This window comes from Mustela nivalis (assembly GCF_964662115.1).
Source record: "Mustela nivalis genome assembly, chromosome: 3".
NCBI lineage: Eukaryota > Metazoa > Chordata > Mammalia > Carnivora > Mustelidae > Mustela > Mustela nivalis.
The window spans coordinates 81,439,364-81,463,332 of record NC_139022.1 but is presented as its reverse complement, the minus strand read 5'-3'; the positions used below and the strand labels follow the sequence as shown (position 1 = coordinate 81,463,332).

Sequence of the window (23,969 nt, the reverse complement as noted above, 5' to 3'; positions counted from 1 at the left end):
CCCTGGAAGTTCCCTTTGTATGGTTAACCACCAGAGCATTAAAAATCCTACTGGCCATTAGTTCACACACTGAAAAGAACTGTTGATTGCAGAGATGATGTCTTGGGTGGATAACAGCTAGTAAGCTCATCCAAGCCAGTGCCTCTGAACCACCTCAGCGAGTAGTAAGGGGACATGCAGGAGTGATGGCTCTGCTCTCTGTGGATGCTGGAAGAGCCTCAAAGGGGAGAATATGAGTTGAAGGCCTGCGATCCAGTACGGGTACTATGAGGCTGCAGACCAGAACTTCTCATTGTGTGCTTCCTTGACATTGTAGGCATGTAGAATGGAGAGAGAGGGCTAAGCATTTGGAGGATATGAATTTAGAAAACATAGATGAGATGGGTCAGTAGAGAAATGAAGAAGGAAGAAAGGGTCCATTTGGCTCAAGTCTGCAGGACTAAATAGGATTAAAAAATAGAAGCTCAGTAGTGGGCCCCTACAAATGCTGTGCCAAGGAGAAGGGGAGTGGACATCAAGCAGGACCAAGGGGGCAGGTGTAGGAATATGGAGGGATGGTGAGCTTCAGCTGCCTTCTTGGAATCCCACCCGTAAATGAAGATACATAAAACCATCATTGGGTCAGCCAAGTGGCAAATGGCTTGATACAGTTGCTGTCTTGTAAACTCTAATTTGAAAGCGTTGAATTTGAAAAAGTAGAACTGTGTGCCTCGTTAGAAATGAAGACTTCAATTAAAAGTGAAGTTTGTCCTTGAGGACTGGGAAACAAGAGTGCCATTGTGGCAGGTGAATTACAGAAGCTCCTGGAAGGTGACCCTCGTGCTATCTTAGCAAGTGATACTCCAGAGTGTGAGTGAAGTTATGTGTGTCAGACCAGATTTGGTGACACTACTGATGCTGATTTTCCTGCAATAATTTATTCACCACTTCCTGCATTGGACAAAAAAAGGTGGCTTGAAACTTACCTACCTGTAGCCGTACATTGTGTGACTATTTGGATGGAAAAAAATGAAGGATTGGTGAAGCAGATTGGTTAAAACAAGAACCATGTGAGCATGTTTTAACTTTTCTCAAGCGGCAAGATAGGAGGGAGGTAGAGACCTGAGGGGGGGTGGTGATGGAATTGGCTGGCATCCTGGTTCTGTGCTTGGGAAGACCCAGTACCTTGCAGCTCTGCACAGGAAGCATGGCTGAATCTACTACCCTAGGTTTGGCTGGCAGAGAGTGGGCCAGAGAAGATTTTATATAGAATATTGTACCAAAATAAGACTTACGGAAAAAATAACCTTTTTATGTTGTGGAAGCAATAAATGCTCACAGTAATAAGACTGGGAATTTTAGAAACCATAGGAAAAGAGAAAACACTCCTATAGTTTGCCCGCCCAAAGAAGCTCCTGTTAAACTTTGTGTATTACCTACCAGTATTTTTGGATGCATCTCTTTTTTACATTGTTGTGATAATGTAAGCAATAGAATTTTGTGTCCTGCTTTATTCATTTAGCATTATATGCCATAAGTAAGTTCTGTTTTAGTAGGTAGCTTAAACTGATTCTCTATATTTTTCTACAGAAGATACGGCTTACTTTTCTAAGAAGAAGGGGAAAATGTCTTAGATTTTGTCATTAAGTATTTATCAGTGAGAAGAAAATCTCTTCTTTTTATAATATGTATTGTTTGATTTTATAGACTGACCCAATTTTCAGTATATGCGGAGGTTCAAACCCCAATTATTCTTTAATACTTTGGGTCCCTTCGTTGCTATTACTGTTGGTTACTTATATGTAACATGAGAAAAAGAAAATATTTTAATCTTTTTGTTAGTAGGTGTTGGGGCCTGGGAGGTGTGGGTGACAAGGAGACAGATGAACCAAAGCTGGCGGGGAAAGAAACCTGACCTGATATCCAAAAAAATGATCTGGAACAATCATGAAGAGAAGGAAGCAGAAATAGACAGAAGTGATCAGTTGGAAGTGGAAGATTTCAGATTGCTTCACCCAGATAGCACAGACTTTCAGGACTACAGAAAAGACCCAGAAGGAGAAACAAAAGTGCTGCATAGGAAGCTTAGGAAAAAATGTTTGTCAGTAAACAGAAACTGGAAGGAAATCATTGAAAGATCCAGAGGATCAGCCCCCTAGAACAGAATGTTTGGTGGAGTCCAAACTCCTTTTTTGGGATCCCTGTTTGTGGATCTATCTGGGAGAGGTCTAAGCCCATGAATTTCAGTGGTAAGATACATGGAGACTCTGTAGTCAGTCCTGTTGGTTTGGTGTAAACCACCAAATAAATAGGGCTAACTGGGTTAGTCTTTTTTCTCTTATATTAACTAAAAGTTTAGAAATGAAATTAATGCTCTAGGTTATACAGGCATATAAAACAGGGCTTTTAAGTTGTTTGTGGGAAGAGTTTTGAGATGATTCCAAACAGTAGGGAATCTTAAGATCTAGCACCCGTGGGACCCCTGGGTGGCTCAGTCAGTTAAGCATCTGCCTTCAGCTCAGGTCATGATCCCAGGGTCCTGGGATCAAGTCCTACAAGGTGCCTGCTTCTCCCTCTGCCTGCCTTTTCCCCTGCTTGGGCTCGCTCGCTCTCTCTCTGACAAATAAATGCATAAAATCTTAAAAAAAAAAAAAAAAAAAAAATCTAGGACCCATGTCAGTAGAAGTGGGCCCTCTGTTGGCTGTTATTTAATAACACATGTGTATCCATGTTGAGATTTCAAGAATGTTAAATGAAACAGGAAGGAATATTTAAAAAGTGTCAGGGAGAAGGGAACTTAGCAGTGCTCTCAACCATCTGAAAAAGAAGTTTTGGAGTCTGATTTTTGGCAAATCTTTCTCCCCTAGGCTACAGAATCTTCTATGGATTCCTTGGGGGGGGCAGTTTTCATTTCTTTACCACAAGCCCAAGCTTATCAGTGATTTGATTTTGAAATAAAGGGGCTGGTGCTAGGAATGGAGAAACATCCCAAGACCATGGGGAATTCAAAGTCATTTGGGACTCGTATTCCTTCTGCTGACTTCCATGAAATTTCCTTACTATACTTGCTGAGGTTTTAAACATTGTTTTTGGTAGAAGAAATTACTGACTTACTGGAATTCTGCTGAGTGTTACAAACTCTGGGTCTTTTACCATCAGTGTTCTGCCTGTTCTATGTGTGGCTTCATTGTTTGGACATATTCTTCTTGTGCAAGGTGAATAAAGCATTGTTCTTTATATTAATTAATCTATTTATTTATTTATTTAAGATTTTATTTATTTGATAGAGATCACATGTAGGCAGAGAGGCAGGCAGAGAGAGGCGGGGGAAGCAGGCTCCCCACAGAGCAGTGAGCCCCATGTGGGGCTCCATCCCAGGACCCTGGGATCATGACCTGAGCCTAAGGCAGAGGCTTTAACCCACTGAGCCACCCAGGCGCCCCCAAGCTTAATTTCTGAAATGTAACTGGGGTGGGGGGATGGCAGTTTTTTTCTCTGAATTTTAAATTTTTGATTTTTTTTTCCACTTTATTTTTTCTTCGTGGTAAGTGTACTCTTTAATCCCCATCCCCTATTTCACCCATCCCTCTACCCACCTCCCCTCCAGCAACTAACAGTTCCCTATAATTAAGAGTCTTTCTTGGTTTCTTTCTTTTTTCCTTTGGTTGTTTGTTTTGTTTTGTTTTTTGCTTGTTTGTTTCGTTTCTTAGATCCCACGTATGAATGAGATCATACAGTATTTGTCTTTCTCTGACTTGCTTTGTTTAGCATCACACTCTTTAGCTCCATCCATGTTGTTGCAAATGGCAACATTTCATTCTTTTTTTGTTTTTTAAGATTTTTATTTATTTATTTGACAGAGATCACAGGTAGGCAGAGAGGCAGGCAGAGAGAGAGGAGGAAGCAGGCTCCCCTCTGAGCAGAGAGCCTGACACAGGACTCGATCCCAGGACCCTGAGACCATGACCTGAGCTGAAGGCAGAGGCTCTATCCCACTGAGCCACCCAGGTGCTCCAAAATTTCATTCTTTTTTATGGCTGGATAATAATCCATTGTGTTTGCATACTACATCTTCTTGATCCATTCATCAGTCAGTGGCCATTTGGGCTGCTTCCACGTTTTGGCCATGTAGATAATGCTACTGTAAACATCAGGATGCGTGTATTCCTTTGAATTAGTATTTTTGTATTTTGAAGTAAATACCAGGGTGATTGCTCAGCTGTAGTGTAGTTTGAGTTTTAATTTTTTGAGGAACAAGCATACCTTTCCAGCGTGGCTGCACCAGGTTGGATTCCCACCAACAGTGAACAAGGGTTCCTTTTTCTCCACAACCTCGCCAACATTTGCTGTTTCTTGTGGTTTTGATTTTAGCCATTCCAGTGGGTGTGAGGTGGTATCTCACTGTGGTTCTGATTTGCATTTCCCTGATGATGAATGATCCTGAGGACCTTTTCATGTGTCTCTTGGTCATATGTAACTCTTCTTTGGAGAAATGTCTGTTCATGTCTTTTGCTCATTTTTTAATTGGGTTGTTTTTGGGTGTTCAGTTATATCCTATAGATACTAACCCTTTATTGGAAATGTCGTTTACAAATATCTTCTCTAATTCCATAAGTTGCCTTTCAGTTTTGTTGAGGTTTCCTTCACTGTGCAGAAATTTTTTTTTTTATATAGTCCCAATAGTTTGTTTGTTTTCCCCTTGCCTCAAGAGACATAACTAGAAAAATGTTGCTATGTCTGATGTCAGAGAGATAACTGCCTGTGTTCTTTTCAAGGATTTTTGTGGCTTCAGGTCTCAGATTGAGGTCTTTAACCCACTTTGAGTTTGTTTTTGTATGTGATGGAAGAAAGTGTTCGGTTTCATTCTTTGCATGTGGCTGTCCAGTTTTCCCAACATAATTTGTTAAAGAAACCATCTTCTCCTCATTATATATGAATTCTAAATTTTGATTCTCCAAACTGAGATCCTCAAGTCCAAATAAACTAGCTTAGTGAATGAGTAAATCACATAGGCTCCATCCCGAAAGATTCTATTTTGATGTTTAAGTCAAATAATTATGTTATAAAATTCAGACAAAAATAAAATAATAAGGAAACTACTTATTTATAAAACATGAAACAAATGAAAAATAGGACATATGTTCTAGAAAGAGTATTTAAAATTTTTACATAGAAATTTAAAATTCCAGCCACAGATTCTTCCCCTTTTCTTGTGCTGAAATCCTTGAGTATACCAGTGTGTCCAGATATTTAATGAAGGCATTGCTCTCACAGAAGAATCACTGGGTTCAGGGCTTGGTAGCAGTGTGTAAGTGTGCTTATGTGAGTTTAGGCTTGCTCTTTTTTGAGTACTGGTGGTTAATCTCTTGGAAGGGACTTCAGGGCAGTTAAGTTAGAGCTTTTGTTCCCGGGCATGAAAGCTAACAATTTATTTGGACAAGTTGGTTTAACTTTTAGAGTGGCTAACTGAGAAGACATTGTTAAGAAATATGGCCCCTTACTTCAGCCATGAGCAAGAAAGCCAAATGGAATTTATTCTTCATAGTATGAGATTTTGTGGAAGGATGTGTGTGAGCTAATGTATAGAGAGAAGTGGTACCATCGCAAATTGAACAGGAGATCCAGTACTAAATATGGTTCTTTATAATAATCAAAATAACAAAAAAATCACAGAGTAAAGCTAACATTATCTAGAACTTAAGTAGAAGACAGAGTGAGCTAGCTGGGTTTCATCCATGCTCTTGAGATTTATCTGCCAATAAGATTTCTGTGATCTCACTGAGGTAGACATTCCTACCCTCTGGGTCACATGGGAGCCTCTCACCGGGGTTGCCTCCTGGGAACCTATTAACTACAAGAGACACTATTTGTTTGTGAAAAATTAAAATTTGTTTCAGCACATCTTTTAATGTCTAATTAGCTTTGTCAGAGCTACACAGTTACTTCACATAATACCTTAGGCAAAAGAAAGTGGACTTTTATGCATAACTTGAATTCTGTGTATATAATAAAGTGATGCAGTCTTTTAGTATGAATTCCACAAACATCCATCGAGGGAACATAGATTCTGTACTTTTTGCCTCATCCTTTCAATTTTTTTTGAGTTTTATTTTTAGAACAAATTTCAGTTTTATAGAAAAATTATAAAGATACTTTGGAGAATTCCCATATGTCCGTCTTCCCCTATTAACATACACTATGGTGACTTTGTTCAAATGAGTTAACCGGTATTGATATATTATTATTGACTAAAGTCCATACTTTATTTAGATTTCCTTAGATTTATCTAATTTCCATTTTGTATCCTAGGATCTTCTCCAGGATACCATATTATATTACCATGTTTCCTTAGGCTCCTCTTGGCAGTGAGAATTTCTCAGACTTTGCATGTTTTTAATTATCTCGACAGTTTTAGGACTACTGGTCAGATATTTTGCACAATGCTATTTTTCTGATGTGTTCCCCATCATTATATTGGGGTTATGGGTTTGGGAGGAAGACCACTGAGGTAGAATGCCATTTTCATCCTATCAATGGTCTATGCCATCAACATTACTTCAAACTGTTAATGATGACCTTGATTAGTGGTGGAGGTAGGGTCAGCTTTCTTCACTGTAAAGTTACTCTTCCCTACTACTCTTTGCATACTCTTTGGAAAGATGTGCAGGCCATACTTTTGGGGTGGAGTGTCCTCTGTATACTTTCTTGTGGGCAAATAAATAACTGGAAACTCTTCTGTGTGGGAGACTTAGACTTCCCCATCTGTTTCTTCAGTCATTTATGTCACTATGCATTCATGGGTATTTGACACTTTGCATAGTAATTTAACACTGCTCTATTTGTTGTTGAGAAGTGGTCTAGCTTTGGCAATGGGGAATTCTTCTAGTTGGCTTCCTTGTCATTTGCACACATTCCCATTATAGTGGGTTTTGGTGGTGGTGTTTGTTTTAGAGAGGTGAGAGTATTCTTTATGATACTCTAATGGTAGTTCCATGGCACTGCATTTGTCAAAACTCAGGGAACTTTATGGCACCCAAGTAAACTTTAATGTGTGCAAATTAAAAAAAATGAAGTTGGAGGATCCTTTGATGGAGGCAGAATGTGACAAAACAATCTAATTACTAAAAATGGATGAGTTTCCTCATTGTAGAATGTGAAATTTTCAGACCTCAGTAACTTTGGAAATGAGATAGCGTCTGTAAGAATAAGGGCAAATTAATGTGCATAAGCACTGCCCTTTAGGTGAGGAAGTTGTTTCTCACATGGATACAGGTTAACAATTTTTATACTACTGTAAAGGTGCACTGTAAATGAATACTTAAGCAAATGGGTTATAGACATTATCCTTATGTTGGAGTGGGTGGGAGTTGGTAGATAACGAAGGGGAGGAGGCTAGAATGTTCTGTGTGGTGATGAATTAGAGTTGGCCACATTAGTATGCACACATGATTAGTTAACATAGATATGTGGGGTTGCATATAGAAATACTTGTAGATAAGTGTATATAAATAGGTCAGGGCACTTGCGGAGCTATTTCCTTAATCTGTTCATTGAAAGGGCCTAGAAGTAATGATACTCTAGTAGCATATATTACAAGATCAGCCACCCTTGGGGCCCCTGGGTGGCTCAGTGGGTTAAGCCTCTGCCTTCAGCTCAGGTCATGATCTCAGGTCCTGGGACTGAGTCCCACATCGGACTCTGCTCAGTGGGGAGCCTGCTTCTCCCCTCTCTCTGCCTACTTATCATCGCTCGCTCTCTCTCTCTCTCTCTGTCAAATAAATAAATAAAAATCTTAAAAAAAAAAAAAGATCAGCCACTCTTAATTTCAAATTGAGATTATCTATTACATTTTGTGGGAATTTTAGCCTCCGAACTTTGGAATTGATAGATTTGAGTTCACGTTAACACTAAGTTTTTTGCTCCTTTTATATCTCCTGGTTCACTTTTATGCATGTGAATGACCATATACAAGCCCATGGTGAGTGCTGTGAATTGTGTAAGACTGGTGATTCACAGACCTGGCCCCCTGAAGTCAATAATACATTATATGTTTAAAAAAAAAAAAAAAAAAAGAACAGTAAGCTGAACTGTGAATTTTCAAATGGATTAAAAAATTAAGTTCAAAAATAAGTTTGTGGCATGTAAGATACTTTTGGGGAAGTTTTGGGAAAATGGGAATGGGAACATTTGCAGAAAAAAACCCTAAAATGTAGATGTTGCTCTCCCCAGTTGCCGTGGTACTTCTCATCCTGAGGAATCTCTTTCTCCTAAGGCTATGACAAGACACGTGACTGTCCCTCTGCCCCTGCTCTTTGCAGCCTTATTGCTCATCTCCTTTCTTCTCCTACTTCTAGACCCCTCACACCCAGGATTCAAGCTGCCTCCATGATAGAGTCAAAATTTCTCCTAATTCATTGTTCAGAAACATTTAGCCTGTTTGTCCTGCTTCTTTTCTTTGAGGTTATGCCAAGGATTTCAAAGTTTGAAACAAAAAGAAAGACACCAAGAGTCTTTTTTTTTTCCTTAAAAGTATCATCTGAATAGAAACTGATAGCTGGCAGAAACCTTGCCAATGTAATTCTTAAATATGTTGCTTTGTTCAGAAATCGACTTTCCTGGGGCGCCTGGGTGGCTCAGTGGGTTGGGCCTCTGCCTTCAGCTCAGGTTATGATCCCAGGTCATGATCCCAGTTCCTGGGATGGAGCCCTGCATCAGGCTCTCTGCTCAGCGGGAAGCCTGTTTCCCCTTTCTCTCTGCCTGCTTCTCTGCCTGTTCGTGATCTCTCCTCTCTGTCAAATAAATAAAATCTTCAAAAAAAAAAAAAATCAACTTTCCTGCCCTTAGGGTTTTGGATATTCTTATACTATATGTGGGTATGTCGTAATGTAAGTAATGTCATCTTGATGGATATCTAGGGTACATCCAGTTTTCCCCCTTACGTAGTAGGGTGATGTAAAAACCTCTGAAAATACATGCAAGTTTTTTTATTAAAGTAAACCAAGGAAATACAGATAGATAAGAAATAAAAAGTATTCTTTTTTTTTAAGATTTTATTTATTTGAGAGAGAGAGAATGAAAGAGAGAAAGAGCATGGGAAGTGGGAGGGTCAGAGGGAGAAGCAGACTCCCTGCTGAGCAGGGAGCCCGATGCGGGACTCGATCCCAGGACTCCAGGATCATGACCCAAGCTGAAGGCAGTCACTTAACCAACTGAGCCACCCAGGCATCCCAATAAAAAGTATTCTTATGATTAAAGTAAGATGGCATTAGGAAATGGTGGCATCCTAAAATCCCAATGTTTGACAATAGTGCTTGCCCCATGTTCCCAATTCATGTCCATTTTATGTGAAAGCAACTTCTTGGGCTCTGTTTAAAAAAAAAGAGAGAATAGGGAGGTAGGGAGAAAAATAATCATTTAAACCTTGGGATGGCTGTATGCGTGATGCCATGTCCTTGAGTGGGTGTGACATTGGAGATATGAATGTGTTGTCCCCTTGGTGCTTCTCAGAGTGAGTGCATCTAGCACATGGATATGAGCTATGCTTTTAAAAATCCGTATTTTCTATGAAGTGTGGCCTGTCGGTCAGAGCCAAGCATTTCACTTGGTTCATAACCAAAGTCACAATGTTCTCCAACAAAGAACTGCTTGTATTGAACTTCAGGAGTTGACATGGTGCCTCCTAAAGGATTTTGAGGAAGAGTCTGACCATCTCTGATTTTCACCCAAGGCTACACCACAGTGCCACTGCGCTGGCTGAAGTGAACCAGGATAGGCTTGTCCTGGCATTTAGGGGTCTTATCTCCTCTTGCCTGTGTGTTTTAATGACTTTTTCCAAGAATGGTGTCTGGCAGGGTTAAAACGCGTGGTTGTTAAACAATGGAGCGCAGAAGGAAAACAAAGCCTTCTCCTGTTTCAGTCTTGGTATGATTATCTTGGAACTTCTTTGCACACTTGCATGTCTCAGTTCAGAAAATGAAGCCATTACTCTTGAGGTTGACATAGGGATACTTCAGTGTCTATAATACACCAGAGAATACAGTGAAAGGAAAACTTTATCTTTATTTAATATTTAAGCTGAAACTTAATGAAAACTTGGCCATTAAGTTCTTTACCTTTATAACCTCTTTTGATCCTTACAACTCTTTATAGTATGGATGTTATGACCCCATTTTCTAGGAGACTGTGGAGGATCAGAAAGTATGAGTGACACTAAATAAATAAGTGACAGAGCCGATCTCCAAGCCCAGATATGTATGACTCCAAAACCCTACAATTTTCCTTTTTAGCTTGTGGCTCTGTAAGAATAGGAGTATGACACAGCTCTTGCACTCAAGGCATTTTGGGTCTCACTGGAGGATAAAAAAACTGTTCAAATACTGTAATTCAAATCAAAATATAAATACCCTTCTAAGGAAGATTAATTTCACCAAGGTTGGAAGCTAGGTGATCTGTTGTCATGACAGGAGGAGAATCAAGGGAAGCTTCTCTTCCATGTGGGTGTTCCTGACAGCTGAAACTTCAAAGCAACAGCATCTGCCGTGGGTGATTGTAGTCTTATGGAGGTAATTTTCTTAAGGATTTCCTAATTAAAGGAGGTATAGTAAGGCTGATGAAATCATTCACACTCTTGCATTGTAGTAGTTGTAGGACATCCTGATGAGAAAGTGGCCTTGGGAATATATCCTTGAATTCTGCCAACTGCAGTTGGAATCAGCCAGAAAAAGCAAAGAAATTAATCCATTGGATATGAATGAGATGTGAATAACATCTTGAATTAATTTAAGTGCAATCATATTGGTATAATGGGGAGAAAAGTGAATTCCTCTAGAAAACAAGGAGGATAAATGACCCACATTTGGGAGAGTCTTTGGTGAGCAAGAAAATGAGCTGTCCGAATTACGTGTTAACTGAATGCTAACCTTGCTGTCAGTGGCAATCATTTATTCTTTAAAAATATTGGTAAATAAATTAAATAAGAATAGAGAATCTTCTCGAGCTTCTCATATGTATTTTTGATTGTTCTTCTTTGTTGTCAGAGTAACTTCCATATCAAAGATCAATTGATAGATAATTGGTCAACAAGGTCTGTGCTTTGGGGGAGAACTAGATAAAGAAGAACCTACTTAGCAGCCCAACTACTAGAAAATGTGTTTTACAAAGATTTTTTTCATGTTTCTCTTGGGTTTGTCCTGACTTTCTTCCAATCTATCACTCGTGGTCAAGAGAGGAGCAGTCCTAATCATTTGTTGACCTGGGATTGATCCTGGTTAAGTGGCTCTAAAACTTAAACATACATGAAAAATGAGAAAGATAATATTATCTCCTCATCCAACATTTAAATTTTAATTTGGTGATTGTCTAAACAGGTGGAGGTTCACTTTCTTTGGTCTACAGACCTCTCTGAGGCAGCTGAGTGTCCATGGATCTATCTATAGCCCCAGTATTGCCTGGAACCTTGGAGGACAGTGGGCTTTGTTGACTCACGAGTCTGGCTCTTCTCTCTTTTCATATTAAGTTACTATTGTGATGAATAAAATACAAATATATTTTTGAACACTTGACGCAAAGCTGCAGGAACTCTTGGGAAGCTACATGTTTTCTGTAGCATAGGGACTCTTGTCACTGGGACTGTAATAGCATTGTATGGTGATAGGTGGTGGCTCTCCTGAGCACGGTGGGCAGAGTTTTGGAATCACTCTGTACCCCTGAACCTAATATAACATTGTGTGTCACCTATACTTGAGTTAAAAAAGTTTTTTTAAATACATATTTTCAGTCAGGATATTAAATAACATTTACAGATGACCTGTAAAGCTCTTCCATCCATAGATTAAGACTTTTAAGTATAAATCGTTCATTCATTCATTTCATGCATGCAGTGCCCCTGGTACTTTCCTAAGCTGTAAAGCTGAGAATGAATGGAAACACTCATCTTCAAGACTTTATTTTCCTATAAAGATCCACATGCACTACAACTCTCTTACCTGATGAAAGGATTGACAATAATTTATTCTTAAAAATGTATTTAACTAATTAAGAAAAATATGTAATTATTTTCAAATAAAAGGCCACAAAGGAGAACATATGTTAATGTTTATTTTGACTTAGCTGTCATGCTTACAACGGTCTCGTAGTTGGGTTTTGTTATTTGTATGTTATATTTATGTAGCAAACCGTATAAAAACACAGGAGTGGTTCATGTCATTCTGATTTTGATGAATTTGAAATGAAGTAGTTTTTCCCCTTGCTCCAGTTCTATCTGGACCTCTCCCTCTCCACCCAACCAGGCAGGGTTAGCTATCAGGGAGCAGATTATGCATCTCTTTTCTGACACAGCATGGCAGGATAAAGTCAACAGTAAAGAAGAATTTTTTTAAAGAATTATTTATTTGAGGTGCACCTGATGGCTCAGGCAGTTAAGCATTTGCCTTTGGCTCAGGTCATGATCCCAGAGTTCTGGGATCGAGCCCCATATCAAGCTTCTTGCTAAGCGGGAAACCTGCTTTTCCATCTCCCTTTGTCGCACCCCCTGCTTGTGCTCTCCTCTCTCTCTCTCTCTGTGTCAAATAAATAAACAAAATCTTTTAAAAACTATTTGAGAGAGAGAGAGAGAGAGTGTGTGTGTGTGTGTGTGTGCACATGAGCTGGAGGAGGGACAGGGAGAGGGAGAAGCAGACTTCCCACTGAACAGGGAGCCAGAAGATTCCAGGACCTGGAGATCACAGGCTGAGCCAAAGGCATTTGATTAATCAACTGAGCCCCCAGGCACCCCTGGAGTAGAGAGGAATGTTCATGAAGGCACATAGTGCTGGGCTTTGGATCTGCAGAGTCGTACAGACCCTCCTATCGTTTCCACCGTCTCAGTTTATTTGGGTGTCCTGTGAGCTCAAAAAGAAGACACGCTGTTTCCTGCTATCAAGAGTACTAAGTAAATGCTTAAGGAGAGACTCCGCTCTGAGACCTGGGGTGTGCTTTTTTTCTGCCAGAGATCTTGGCTGCTGTGCTTGAGCTTCTGCGTGTGCCTGTGGAGAGCAGGGAAGTAAGAGTGGCCCAGTCCAGGGGGCGGTGGCCATGGGCTTCTCCTGACTGCTGATTACCAGAGGGTTCTTCATGTGGACTGGGGTCCAAGTAAGAACTCTTGGTTTGTGGTAATTTAGTCACTAGCTCTGTTGAGAAGGACTGCGGGTTTAGAGCCAAGCTCCTCGGGTACCCAAATCCTTACGATTGACAGCCAGATTTGGTGACGATTGAAGCAAAATGCCCCAGTTGTGCTGAAAAGGAGTAGATGACTTCTTGTGTATTTAATGAGCATAATTCTCTGAAATACTTAAAGCTTCCAACTACTTGAGCTTTAAAGGGATGGAGAGACTAGACTGTGGAAGGAATTATACAAGCTGTTTCGACCCTAGCATCTGAAAAGTTGCCTGTACTGTCAGTCCTGTAAAAGAAGTGATTTCACTGGAAAACTCCCCACCCTGAATACGCTGGCTTTTACTTGTCAGTGTCCTGAGGTTTCTGGCTGTCCCCACTTGGAACCCTCAGCCTTGATGTCCCTGTGCAGGATGGCTTTTCGGAGACCATTCTCTAGCTCCAGAACAAAGCATGTGCCTGCATTTGGAGGCTTTTCTTGAAGGCCAGGCAGCTGTCTTTGAATTCAGTTACCTTCCTTCTTCATTTCCATTTCCAGCCAGGAGAAGAGGGGAGTTAATGATTCATGTGCTCCCAGTGACCTTTTGAATAACAGGACTGTGATGTACCAGTGCGACTCTCAGCTGCCTCTCTCTCTCTCTCTTTTTACTTCCCTAGTTTGGCTTTAATATTTACAGCCTCCTTCTCCGTCTACATGCCTGGACGCCTGAAGGAAGCAAAACATTTATTGCCTCTCCCTCCCCGTGTGCGGGAGCTTTTCACCCAGCCCCATTCCTTCCTTTGACATCACACGGGAGACTCAGACTCGGGAGACTCACTCGGAGACTCGCCTCCTGGCTGGGGACGCCCCCGAGTTCTTCCTGAGTCTCCACTGTTGAATCTATCAATTGAAGCAAAACAAAAAGATGGATTCTGACTCCGACTCCCCTTTTAACTACTCATGGCCTTCCTTCCCGAAAATGAAGATTCGGCGGAGGGCATCCAAGCAAGGTAGATCCTGGGATCTTTTATTTTGTTTCCCTCTGAGCCAAGCCCAGGGAGCTTTGTCTTCTTACCTTTCTTTTCCTTGTCGCTTTGCCAGACTGTTTTCTGATGAAGTGCAAGTTTACACATGTATTGTATAAAACTCTCAGACTCTAAAAATTCTTTGCGGAGAGGCTCCAGAGGTAAACCTGCTTGTTCTCCGGTTCCTTTCACTTTGAGTCTGCCTTTGTGCTGTATTGTACACGTGCAGTTCTCTTTAAAAAAGGAGGGGGGTTTGGTACAAGGGAAATGTTGCAGATTCACTTTGTGGGGAGTTACCTTGGCAATGGAGAGTCCTGTTGACTCTGAGATCTATGTACATATTCGATACACCCCCCACCCCCCACCCCTGTCTCTGCTGCTTTTGTGTTTTGGAGCGGGTGTTAATTTTTTTAAAAACAATTCTTTACCCAAGCAGATTGTTCCATTTTAGACTATTGATTTTATAGTTGCTCCAAGGAAGGGATTTTAAGAAAGTAATTTCAACAAAAAAAACCCATGTATCTCTAGGGGATTTAGTCTTATATTAAAAAGTTTATTAGTAATTACCAAGTACACAAAAGGCTTTACTGCCAAAGGAAAAAGTCATTTATTTGTGGCCTGTTTAATAATACAGTGTGTGGATGCCACTCATTCCCCCCTTACAAATTCATTCTTGCCATCCAGGCCTTAGAAATCAAGGAGCGAGCTGGTGTCCTCGGTCTCCGCTTCCCCATCCTCTTGCCTTCTGAAGTTCACAAAAACAAGAAAGTCAGGGACCCATCTGTTCATTATCATGTGTAGGGAGTTATGTGGTTGTTTTTAATTCAAGGAAGAAGGAACATTTTCATGAACTTGAAGGCAGAAGGGATGTTTCTGGAAGTGGGCTGTCTCTAGCTTTATCCTTATGGAGCAGAATTCTCTATTCACCAGAACAGCATGACCTATTGAATTACTCCCATCTTTTTGATGAGAAAAATGGAGGCTGGCAGTTGTCAACGTACCTGGTTTGCCTCAAGGGTCTTTTTTTTTTCCTTCTAAAATTAAATAGAGGGGTGTGTGTGTGTGTGTATGTGTGTGTGTGTCTGTGTGTGTGTGTGGTGTGTTTGCGTGTTTGCTCTTTGGCTAGAATCAAGGTAATCCCCAGGAATAAGATTGGTTACACATCCAGGGGTCATAGAAATCCTCAACCTGAACAAATTCCCCATGCTGCTCTGCTATCATCCTTGAAATTCTATTACTGGGGACTTAAAAATGTTGCCCAACATTCCACTTTTCTGTTGTGGGGTTTTTTCCCTTTTTTAAAGATTTTATTTATTTATTTATTTTAGAGAGAGAGAGAGAGATAGCAAAGAGTGAGCATGAGCCAGGAGGAGAGAGAGAAGCAGAATTCCCCTGAGCTGGGATCCTGACACGGGGCTTGATTCCAGGACCCTGAGATCATGACCTGAGCCAAAGGCAGACACCTAACTAACTGAGCTCCCCCCGACTCCAGGCGTCCTTCTGTTCTTGTGTTTTAAAACCGAATTTCTTTTTCGGGTGAAGGGGCCATGATAAATGCAGCTTACCATTAAATGGTTCAGGAGGAAAAATTTTATGGAACAGAGAACATGAGCATATGCATGTAAAAGCAAGCTCAGACACATACAGAAAATGGAGTCAAATGTTAACAATAGGTAAATCTGGGGAAAGGTGATACCTTGGTGTTCTTTATGCCCTTCTTCTGTTTTTTCTGGAGGTTTGAAATTATTTCCAAATAATGTTTTTTAAAAACTTCTAAATTCTGAAAGTGGGGGGGATACACTACGTCGTTAATTATTGGGGCCAAATATTTTGGTACAGTGGGAACAGCTGGAAGGCAGGTTGCTGCTCCATAAGTCTGAAGTCTTCACCCTCATTCTCACTCATTTCAGTTTGGGAAATGATCTTCATATGTTTTGTCCCTGGCAGAGTGACTGGATGTCTATGTCATTGGGGGCCTGCCTCATCTAACAACTTGGGGAGAGGTGGGGTTAATGATTAGGAGAGCATTGGAGGAATTCGGGAGTCCAGTGGTTTTGTAGGGAGTGCATTAGTCATGCTCTCCTTTGAAATCTAAACTGGGAGCGCAGCCAGTTTGAGCTACAGCAAGAAGTCATAACATAAACTCAATTCAAGTGAAAGCAGGTACTTGGGATTTGAAAATAATTAACTATTGCAGCTAATAAACAAACGATAAGTGGAAATAATGTTGGTAGGAGAGAGTTGGGAATTGTCTGAGTCCCCCATTTACTTTTTTGCTAGATGATGATGGCCCAGTTGTGAAGAGTGGGTTTGGTGGTGCTGCCCTCTTGGCTAGGCAGGGTCCCAGAACTGTGGGCCTCAGGGATGACCTGGGCTACCTGCCTCATGTTCTAGAGGAGTGTGATGAGTCTGAAGAGGTGAAGTGATGGGGAAGTGTTCATGTGTTCAACAGGCATTTCCAGAATGGCAAGTGTTGTCCTAGAGGGTGGGGTGAAGTGGTGAACCAGACAGATACTGTCCCTGCTTATAGGGATGTTAGCACTAAGAATGGATCCCACATCTCATAGGATTCAGACATGCTGCCTCTGTATAGTGGAAGAAGCACCAAGAAACTGGATTTTTCAGCCCAGTGGCCTGTTTGTGCTGGAACTGTGGTCTCCATTCTCTTATAGGATGAACTGTTGATTTTTGTCAGTCTTTAAAACCTAGGTGGTTTGTATATCATGTTCATTCTTCTAGTTAGCACTGATGTCATTCTTACAAGGTAAGTTCTGGTCACTCGGGAAATCAGGAAGGAGGTTTTGAAGCCTTGGAGTTTTGCCTTATTAGCTAAACCTCTCATATTTTGTTGGAAATATTCTCTTTTATTCACAATAGGCTTTCTCTTTCCTGATCCCCCTTGTTAGTATTCTCTTTAAATACTCCATCCTGTTCTTGTTATTGCTGCTCTTTGATAGACATACATACACGACTCACTACTGGCTTGTTTAAAGAGATGTGAAAATAGAGGGAGTTTGGTAAGAAGGGGAAACTAGATTAGCAGAAACCCACCAATACTGACATCAACTAAAAAGTGAATCTAGTGTTTTCTCACCCTCCTCCTGTCAGAATGCAAGAGAAAATCATTAACTTAGAAACCGTGCCTTTGGAAGTGACCATGTCTAGAAGGGAATGTGATATAAGCAGAGGGTGAAAGTGTTTAAAACCAGGCTCCTTCAGAAAGATCTTGGGATTCTCGAAAGTTGCCCCTTGTCATTCCTCAGGACAGGCTGTACTGGAAACCTTGTGGTTAATGATTGGAGTGGGCTAGTATCCATGACCGTTCTGCTTCAGAGACTCCAGGAATGCCTGGACTTTTGTTTTGTTGGTTTCAGTAGGAGATTGAACCAAGAAAATTAATGTTTATAAATCAAAGATTAAAAAGTGCAGGGATTGGACCTTACCTAAGTTAGCCATAATTAGTCTTCGATCTTTAAAATGCATTCTTTAATATTAATCATTAGGACATAGTGCCTTTCATACACTTAGGCAACTACTGTCCCTCTTGCCTACTCCAGCTTGCATCCTGTGCCTCTCTTATGACATAAAGCGTGGAAGAGGGCCTTTCCCCATCATGTGCTGGTGCAAAACCAGTCTGCAGTTGATGAAGGAGGCTGGGCTTCACAGAAAGCTTTATAACCTTGGAGGGCTTAGGAAGTACCACATCTTGTCCATAGTCCAAGTAAGATTTTTGTGGTGCTTTATTTGCCATCATAGCCACTGATTACCAAGCTGTGGTAGGCTCTTTAAATTGAGGGTGTATGGTTCTTAAAATATCTCTGTAAGATATATAATTCCCCTGTCTCATAAGCGAGGCAAGTGAAATTCAGCGAGTTTCAAAGTGATTCCTATGACCATGCCAGGAAATCAAGGACCAGTTACCATGATGCAATAAGGAAGGAAAATGAATAAATGAGTGACATCCAACTAAAGTGTTTTTCATATGAGTTAGGTCATAAAAGGTGTGTATGTTAGAGGGATGTGGTTGTCAGTTTCATTTGTTAGTTGCGAGCTCTGAGGCCCAAGTGTAGGGAGGTTGAGTGGTCCAAGATAAAGGCCAATAAATGAAGAGCCAGTCCTACAACCAGGCATTGACTTGAGAGGTTTCGTTCTGTCTACGGCTATACCACCCTGAACGCGCCCGATCTCGTCTGATCTCGGAAGCTAAGCAGGGTCGGGCCTGGTTAGTACTTGGATGGGAGAGGTTTCGTTCTTCCCAGTATGTTGTACCACCTCTTAGTAGAGGGAAGGGATAATGAACTTCACTGAGTAGCTACTTATGTTTGAAGGGTGCCACTTTGTCTCACCATTCTAGCTTCTCCCTCTCTTCTGAGTCTATGACTAGGAAAAGAGGTGGTGGTGAAAACTCTGGAGGAGGAAAGTGGTAGATTCCTCTGTCTTGATAGACTCATATGCCTAGGTATATAGCCCTGCTTCACATCATCCCTTGGGTAGGAAGAGATGGACAGATGTGTGCAGCGCTGGGTCGTTGACTGAGAAGAGGAAGAGGCAGGATGAATTGAGAAAAGGATGGCACGAGAGAGCTTTCAGTATGTTTTGGAAGGTTCACAGTTTTGTCACAGAAAGATCAAGTTAGAGGAATTGAGCTTGCTGGGGACGGAGATGAGAATCATCAGACCACTGTGTTGGCCTTTTCTGGATGCTCATTTAGGAGGGCAGATACATAGTCTGAAAAATAATTCCCGGACACAGTGCATATTTAAAGTATGATGACATTTCAGAAGGTTGAATAGTAATTTTCAAAGGTAAATTACTTTTATTTCATGGCCTTACTTGTTCTCTGCTGTGTTTTCCCTTCTTTCTTTCATGAAGTTTCACTGGACCCACAGGTAGAGTTTCATGTGCATGTGTGTGTTCAGTTCCAGAATTCCCCCAAAGGATGCCTGAACACCGCAGGGGTAATAAGCCACTACAAAAATCCTTATTGAGGAAGAGAAACGTTTTCTTAAAGGTGACATAACCTGCCAAGATTTTGTTGGCTCACAATGAAGACAGTGTTTACCTTGAGAATAGGGCAGTTTCATCTCTGACTCTGCCTGGAAACCTACTTTGGTCAGCAGGGGAAAGGAAGTGGATGACAAGCCCCTTGCCAAACAACATAGCTGTATACTCCTCAGGGCTCCCTTTAGTTCAACAAATGCTTAGCCAAATACGTGAAACTGATTTTTTTTTTTTTCTTGGCTAGCTTAAATTCCTGGGCAAGATGTATTTCTGCATTAACCGCTATAATGGAAGGAAGGCACTATTCCATGTATCCCGTGTTCAGGGCCTCTTCCCTACCACTTTAGTCTGGGGCAAAACCAATAGTTGTTTATTCAGATATATTAAGCCAGAAAGCGATGAATCCCATAGGAGAAGTCAGGAAGAATTACTGTTGAGGTTCAAGGTGAAGCAAGGAATGTCAGCTTGAAAGGGATGTCATTTTAATAGCCTGTGGTGAACTAGTGGGGTTTTAATAGGCAGGTGGTCCCTCCAAGCAAATGGGGCAGAGTTAGGCATACATAGAATGTATTAAAATGATGGAAAATAGCCCGGGCTCATACACTCTTGACTTACGGGGTTGTGGAAATGTAGAGAGGTGCCAAATACTGCATTGGCCTAGATGATTTTTGTTGTGTGCCTACGAGCCTCCTGCCCTTTGCTGAACAGCATTCAGATTATTTAGAGAGGGTGCCCTGTACTGCTCTGGCCGTGGATCCCAGTGATGCTGCCACCTTCTCACGTGACCTTCCTGCTTGGGTGCCATGGGTTGGGCGTCTCTCTCAGGTTGGGGTCAATCATAGCAACCCTCCTTGGCCAGTCAGAGTCTGGCCTTGGGATTTTTGAGATTGGAGTTTGGGAGGACATGTTTCCCTTCATGAATGGTGGTGCTGGAAGGCAGGAGTGGAAGCCATTCACTGGGAGAGAGCAGTCTGTGGTAGGAGGAAAAGCTACAAACATATGAAGAGAGAAGTACTTGTAGGGTAGGGTCCTGCCCAGGCCCTTGTTCTGTTCCTGAGGTCCTGTTGCTGTCCAGGTGCCTCACTCTCAAGGCTTGGGTGTTAAATTCCTGTGGTTCTGTGACATGTCCTCACACGTTTTCAGTAAGTCTTCTCTCTCCCCCTTTTATTTTTATTTTAGCAAATTCAGGTGCCTATTGCTCTCATTTCTGACAAGAAATCTTCACTCATCCTGTAAGGTGCAGCTTGAAGGTGTTTTTTGTTTTGTTTTGTTTTCTGCAAGACTTCCCTTCATGCCCTGAGTTCATCATTCTCTTTCTTAAAAAATTTTTAAACTTATTTTTCTTTATCATGATAAGTATTACTCCTTAATCCCCATCCCTTATTTCTCCCATGCCCTCCACACCTCCCCTGTGCTAACCATCAGTTTGTTCTTTATAGTTTGGAGTTGGTTTCTTTAGTTGTCTCTCTCTCTTTTTTGTTCCTTTGCTCATTTGTTTTGTCTTTTGAGTTTCACATATGACTAAGATTATATGGTCTTTGTCTTGCTCTGACCAACTTATTTTGCTGAGGATTTTACTCTCTAGCTCCATCCATATTGTTTCAAATGTCAAGATTTCAGTCCTTTTATGGCTGAATAATACTCCCTTGTATAAATATACCACATCTTTTTATCCACTCATCAGCCAGTAGACACTTGGGCTGCTTCCATCCTTGGGCTCTTGTAAATAATGCTGCGGGAAATAGACGTGTGCACCTGAGTTCATCATTCTATTCTTGGTGCCTCTCTGGCTTTTGCATCTTTTTATAATCACTGTCTCATTAGTGCGTCACAGCAAATATTGAGTGTCTCACCCTAAGACCCTGAATTCTTTGAAGACAGAGCCTAGATAACCTATTTTCACACCTCTATTGGCTGGATCGCAGAAGGCAAGCAGTAAATATTGTAAGTGTATTGTGGTCCAAGTTTACTCATAGTACACTCACATACTTACTGATTTTTGTCGTTTTAAAAAAAAATTTTGTTCATAATAGATCTGCTCTTTCTTACAAAGTCCTATACTCCAAGCAGTGGGGAGAAGAAAGGGTGTATTTTAGTCTAATGCATTAAACCTGGTCTGATGCAGTAATCAAAACCATTATTTTTGGTAACTGTACAGTCTCTTTAAGTAAAATATCCAGTTTGTCCCAGGTCTTCTTGTTCCTCCTCTTTCTGGCCTAGCGGTTACAGAATGTGATTTTCTGGTGAGGGTAGGGGGCAGTTGTTGGTGGATAGGAAGAGGCCTCATCTTTGAGTATCCTGTGGGGCCTCCAGGTGTCTGCTGCAGATCTGTAGGCCTGGGCTCTTCCCTGAGACATGAGTATTTTGTTTTGGGGTATTATGACTTGTGACCCACATCCGTCAATTGGATCCTCTCCCTGGTATTCATCTGAATTTCTCCTGGTGATTTCTCCTTCACTGACTTGGCTTCACCCTTGTTATACTATAGAAAACTTGGAACCTATTTCCCAGACTGCTGGGTCAGACAATTGTCTAAAAATATCTGCTACAGGGTCCTTCCCTTGGGGCCATGGCAGGCTTCATAGTAGGCCACAAGTCCTCCACCATTATTATTATTATGTTTTAAAGATTTTATTTATTTATTTGAAGAGAGAGCCACAGCGAGAGAAGGAACACAAGCAGGGGGAGCGGGAGAGGGGGAAGCAGGCTTCCCGCTGAACAGGGAGCCTGATGCAGGGCTCAATCCCAGGACCCTGGAATTATGACCTGAGCTGAAGGCAGACACTTAATGACTGAGCCACCCAGGCACCCCATAGTCTGCCATTATTATACCTCTCACAAGCCTGTGGGATCTTAGGGATCCATTCTCACCATTCAGGCAACTGGGAGCAGCAGCCCTGGGAAGCTGGCCCTTGCTGCCTGAATTTACTCTCCCACTTAGTGTTCCCTGCTGTGGTTTTCCCCATGATTCTGTGGGGCAGCCTGCAAGGTGGTCTCCTTCAAGCCCCGTGTGAAATCACAAAAAGCCCACCTACCTTCAGAGGAGCTCTGGCCTATCACACTGTCCTGTATGCCCCACCCCCGGCAGGGAAACTACACATCTCATTTCTTTGATCTCTGTTGTCCCTGCCAGTGAAAACTCCTAAGAATCATAACCAGTATCCTATCCAGCTCTCATTCATACTAACCCACCCACAGGTGCCCAGAATTGCTCAGGAGAATGTAACAGGATGCAGGAGAGTTTCCCAACCAGGAGAAACCGAGAATGATCTGAAGGAACATCAGGCATTGCTTGGCTTTTATTCATCTTTCCTTCCTTCCTTCCACATGTTCTTGTTGAGGACACAAAAAATAAGTGAGAGTTATTTGAAAGTTGGTGAAAGAGTAGATCTTAAAAGTTCTCCTCACAAGGTTGAGGGATGTTAACTAGACTTACAATGATCATTTTGCAGTATATACAAATCTCAAATCATTGTTGCTCACCTGAAACTAATGTCAATTATCCCTCAAAACAAAGTGCAACCTTTCGCATAGTTTCTTGTCAATAGTAGAACTGAGTTGCTCTTTAGGATATTAAAGGGTGGGGGTAAAAACACATAGCTCTGGAAATGGGTGCTACAGAATTGGAGCTCCTTGGGACTTTTGAACTGGATTTGATCATTTTTATGTGCCAGTGTGTTCCTAGAAGATTCTGCAGGATATGATTATTATTCATAGGATTCCTTGTGATGACAACCTCCAGGAACATCTTCCTCACCAATTAGTATGTATGTGTGTATGTGCGTGTGTGTGTGTGCCTGTGCGTGTGTGTGTGTGTGTGTTTGTTGTTGCTGTTGTTGTTGTTTCCTATAGTCACCAGAGATGGTCTTGTCGTAGTCTCAACAGTTTCTTTGAGGTCTTTCACTTCTATCTTGGTGTTTGTAGAATGTGCCAGTTTTTTCCCCTTCAGCTTGCTCATTGTTCCCCTCTGTAGAGTAACTTGATAGAGGCCTTAGAGAGCTGCATCAAGAAGGAGAGGGATTGCTGAGGCACCTGGCTCGCACAGCCAGAGGAGCGAGCAACTCTTGATCTCAGGGTCGTGAGTTTGAGCCCCATGTTGGGCATAGAGATTAAAAAATAATAATGAAAAAGAAATTAAAAAGGAAAGAAGGAGGGTGCCTAGATGGTTCAGTTGGTTAAGTGTCTGCCTTCAACTGAGGTCATGCTCCCAGGGTCCTGGGATGGAGCCCCATGTCAGGCTCCCTGCTCAGTGGGGAGTCTGCTTCTCTCCCCGCCCCTCCTCCCACACGTTCTCTCGGTCTCTGTCTTTCTTTCTCTCTCTCAAATAAATAAATAAATAAAATCTTTAACAAAATTTTTTAAAAAAGAAAAGAAGGAAAGAAATTGCTGATTAAGACTAATCACTACCAGTCTATATACAATACATGACTGAACATCTCCTTGATAGCTTGGGGGAAACAGAGGAGGGAAAAAGTTGCTTACATATTTGAGAGTCCTTTTGCACACATAAACCCGTGTCATCTCGAAGGCTACTTTGTGCTACTATAATTAGGAATGAGAACTTGGAAAGATGTGGGAGAAAATTGTTGTTCTCCAAGGGCCATGTTTTCTTGCTCTCTTCTCCCTTCTCCCTCCCCCCTGCCCCCGTGCCTCTGGTGTATTATGAGTGAAAAGGCTTGTTTTCTTCTTGGATAATATTGATAATTAGGTCTTTTAAAACAGCAGATTAGGGCTTCTTTTAGGATCTGATTTTAGAGTACCAAGTTGTAACTTGTTATTTAGAAGGGATTTTAAGCTGCAGTTCTGAGGGAGAGGGCTGGAAAAACAGCCTTCAC

General features: G+C 41.5%; 1 protein-coding gene across 8 annotated transcripts in view; it reads left to right on the top strand.

The window, feature by feature from the left end:
- ARHGEF28 (Rho guanine nucleotide exchange factor 28) overlaps nucleotides 1-23,969 on the top strand; it is a 317,255-nt gene that overhangs the window by 180,884 nt on the left and 112,402 nt on the right. The window contains exon 1 of one of the 8 annotated variants that reach the window (XM_082724975.1): nucleotides 13,933-14,118. The exons of the other annotated variants lie outside the window; for them this stretch is intronic. Coding sequence (XP_082581101.1) covers nucleotides 14,034-14,118 — 85 coding nt within the window. The 5' untranslated portion in view covers nucleotides 13,933-14,033. Of the gene's footprint in view, nucleotides 1-13,932; nucleotides 14,119-23,969 lie in introns of those variants that run through there. 8 annotated transcript variants of the gene reach the window in all.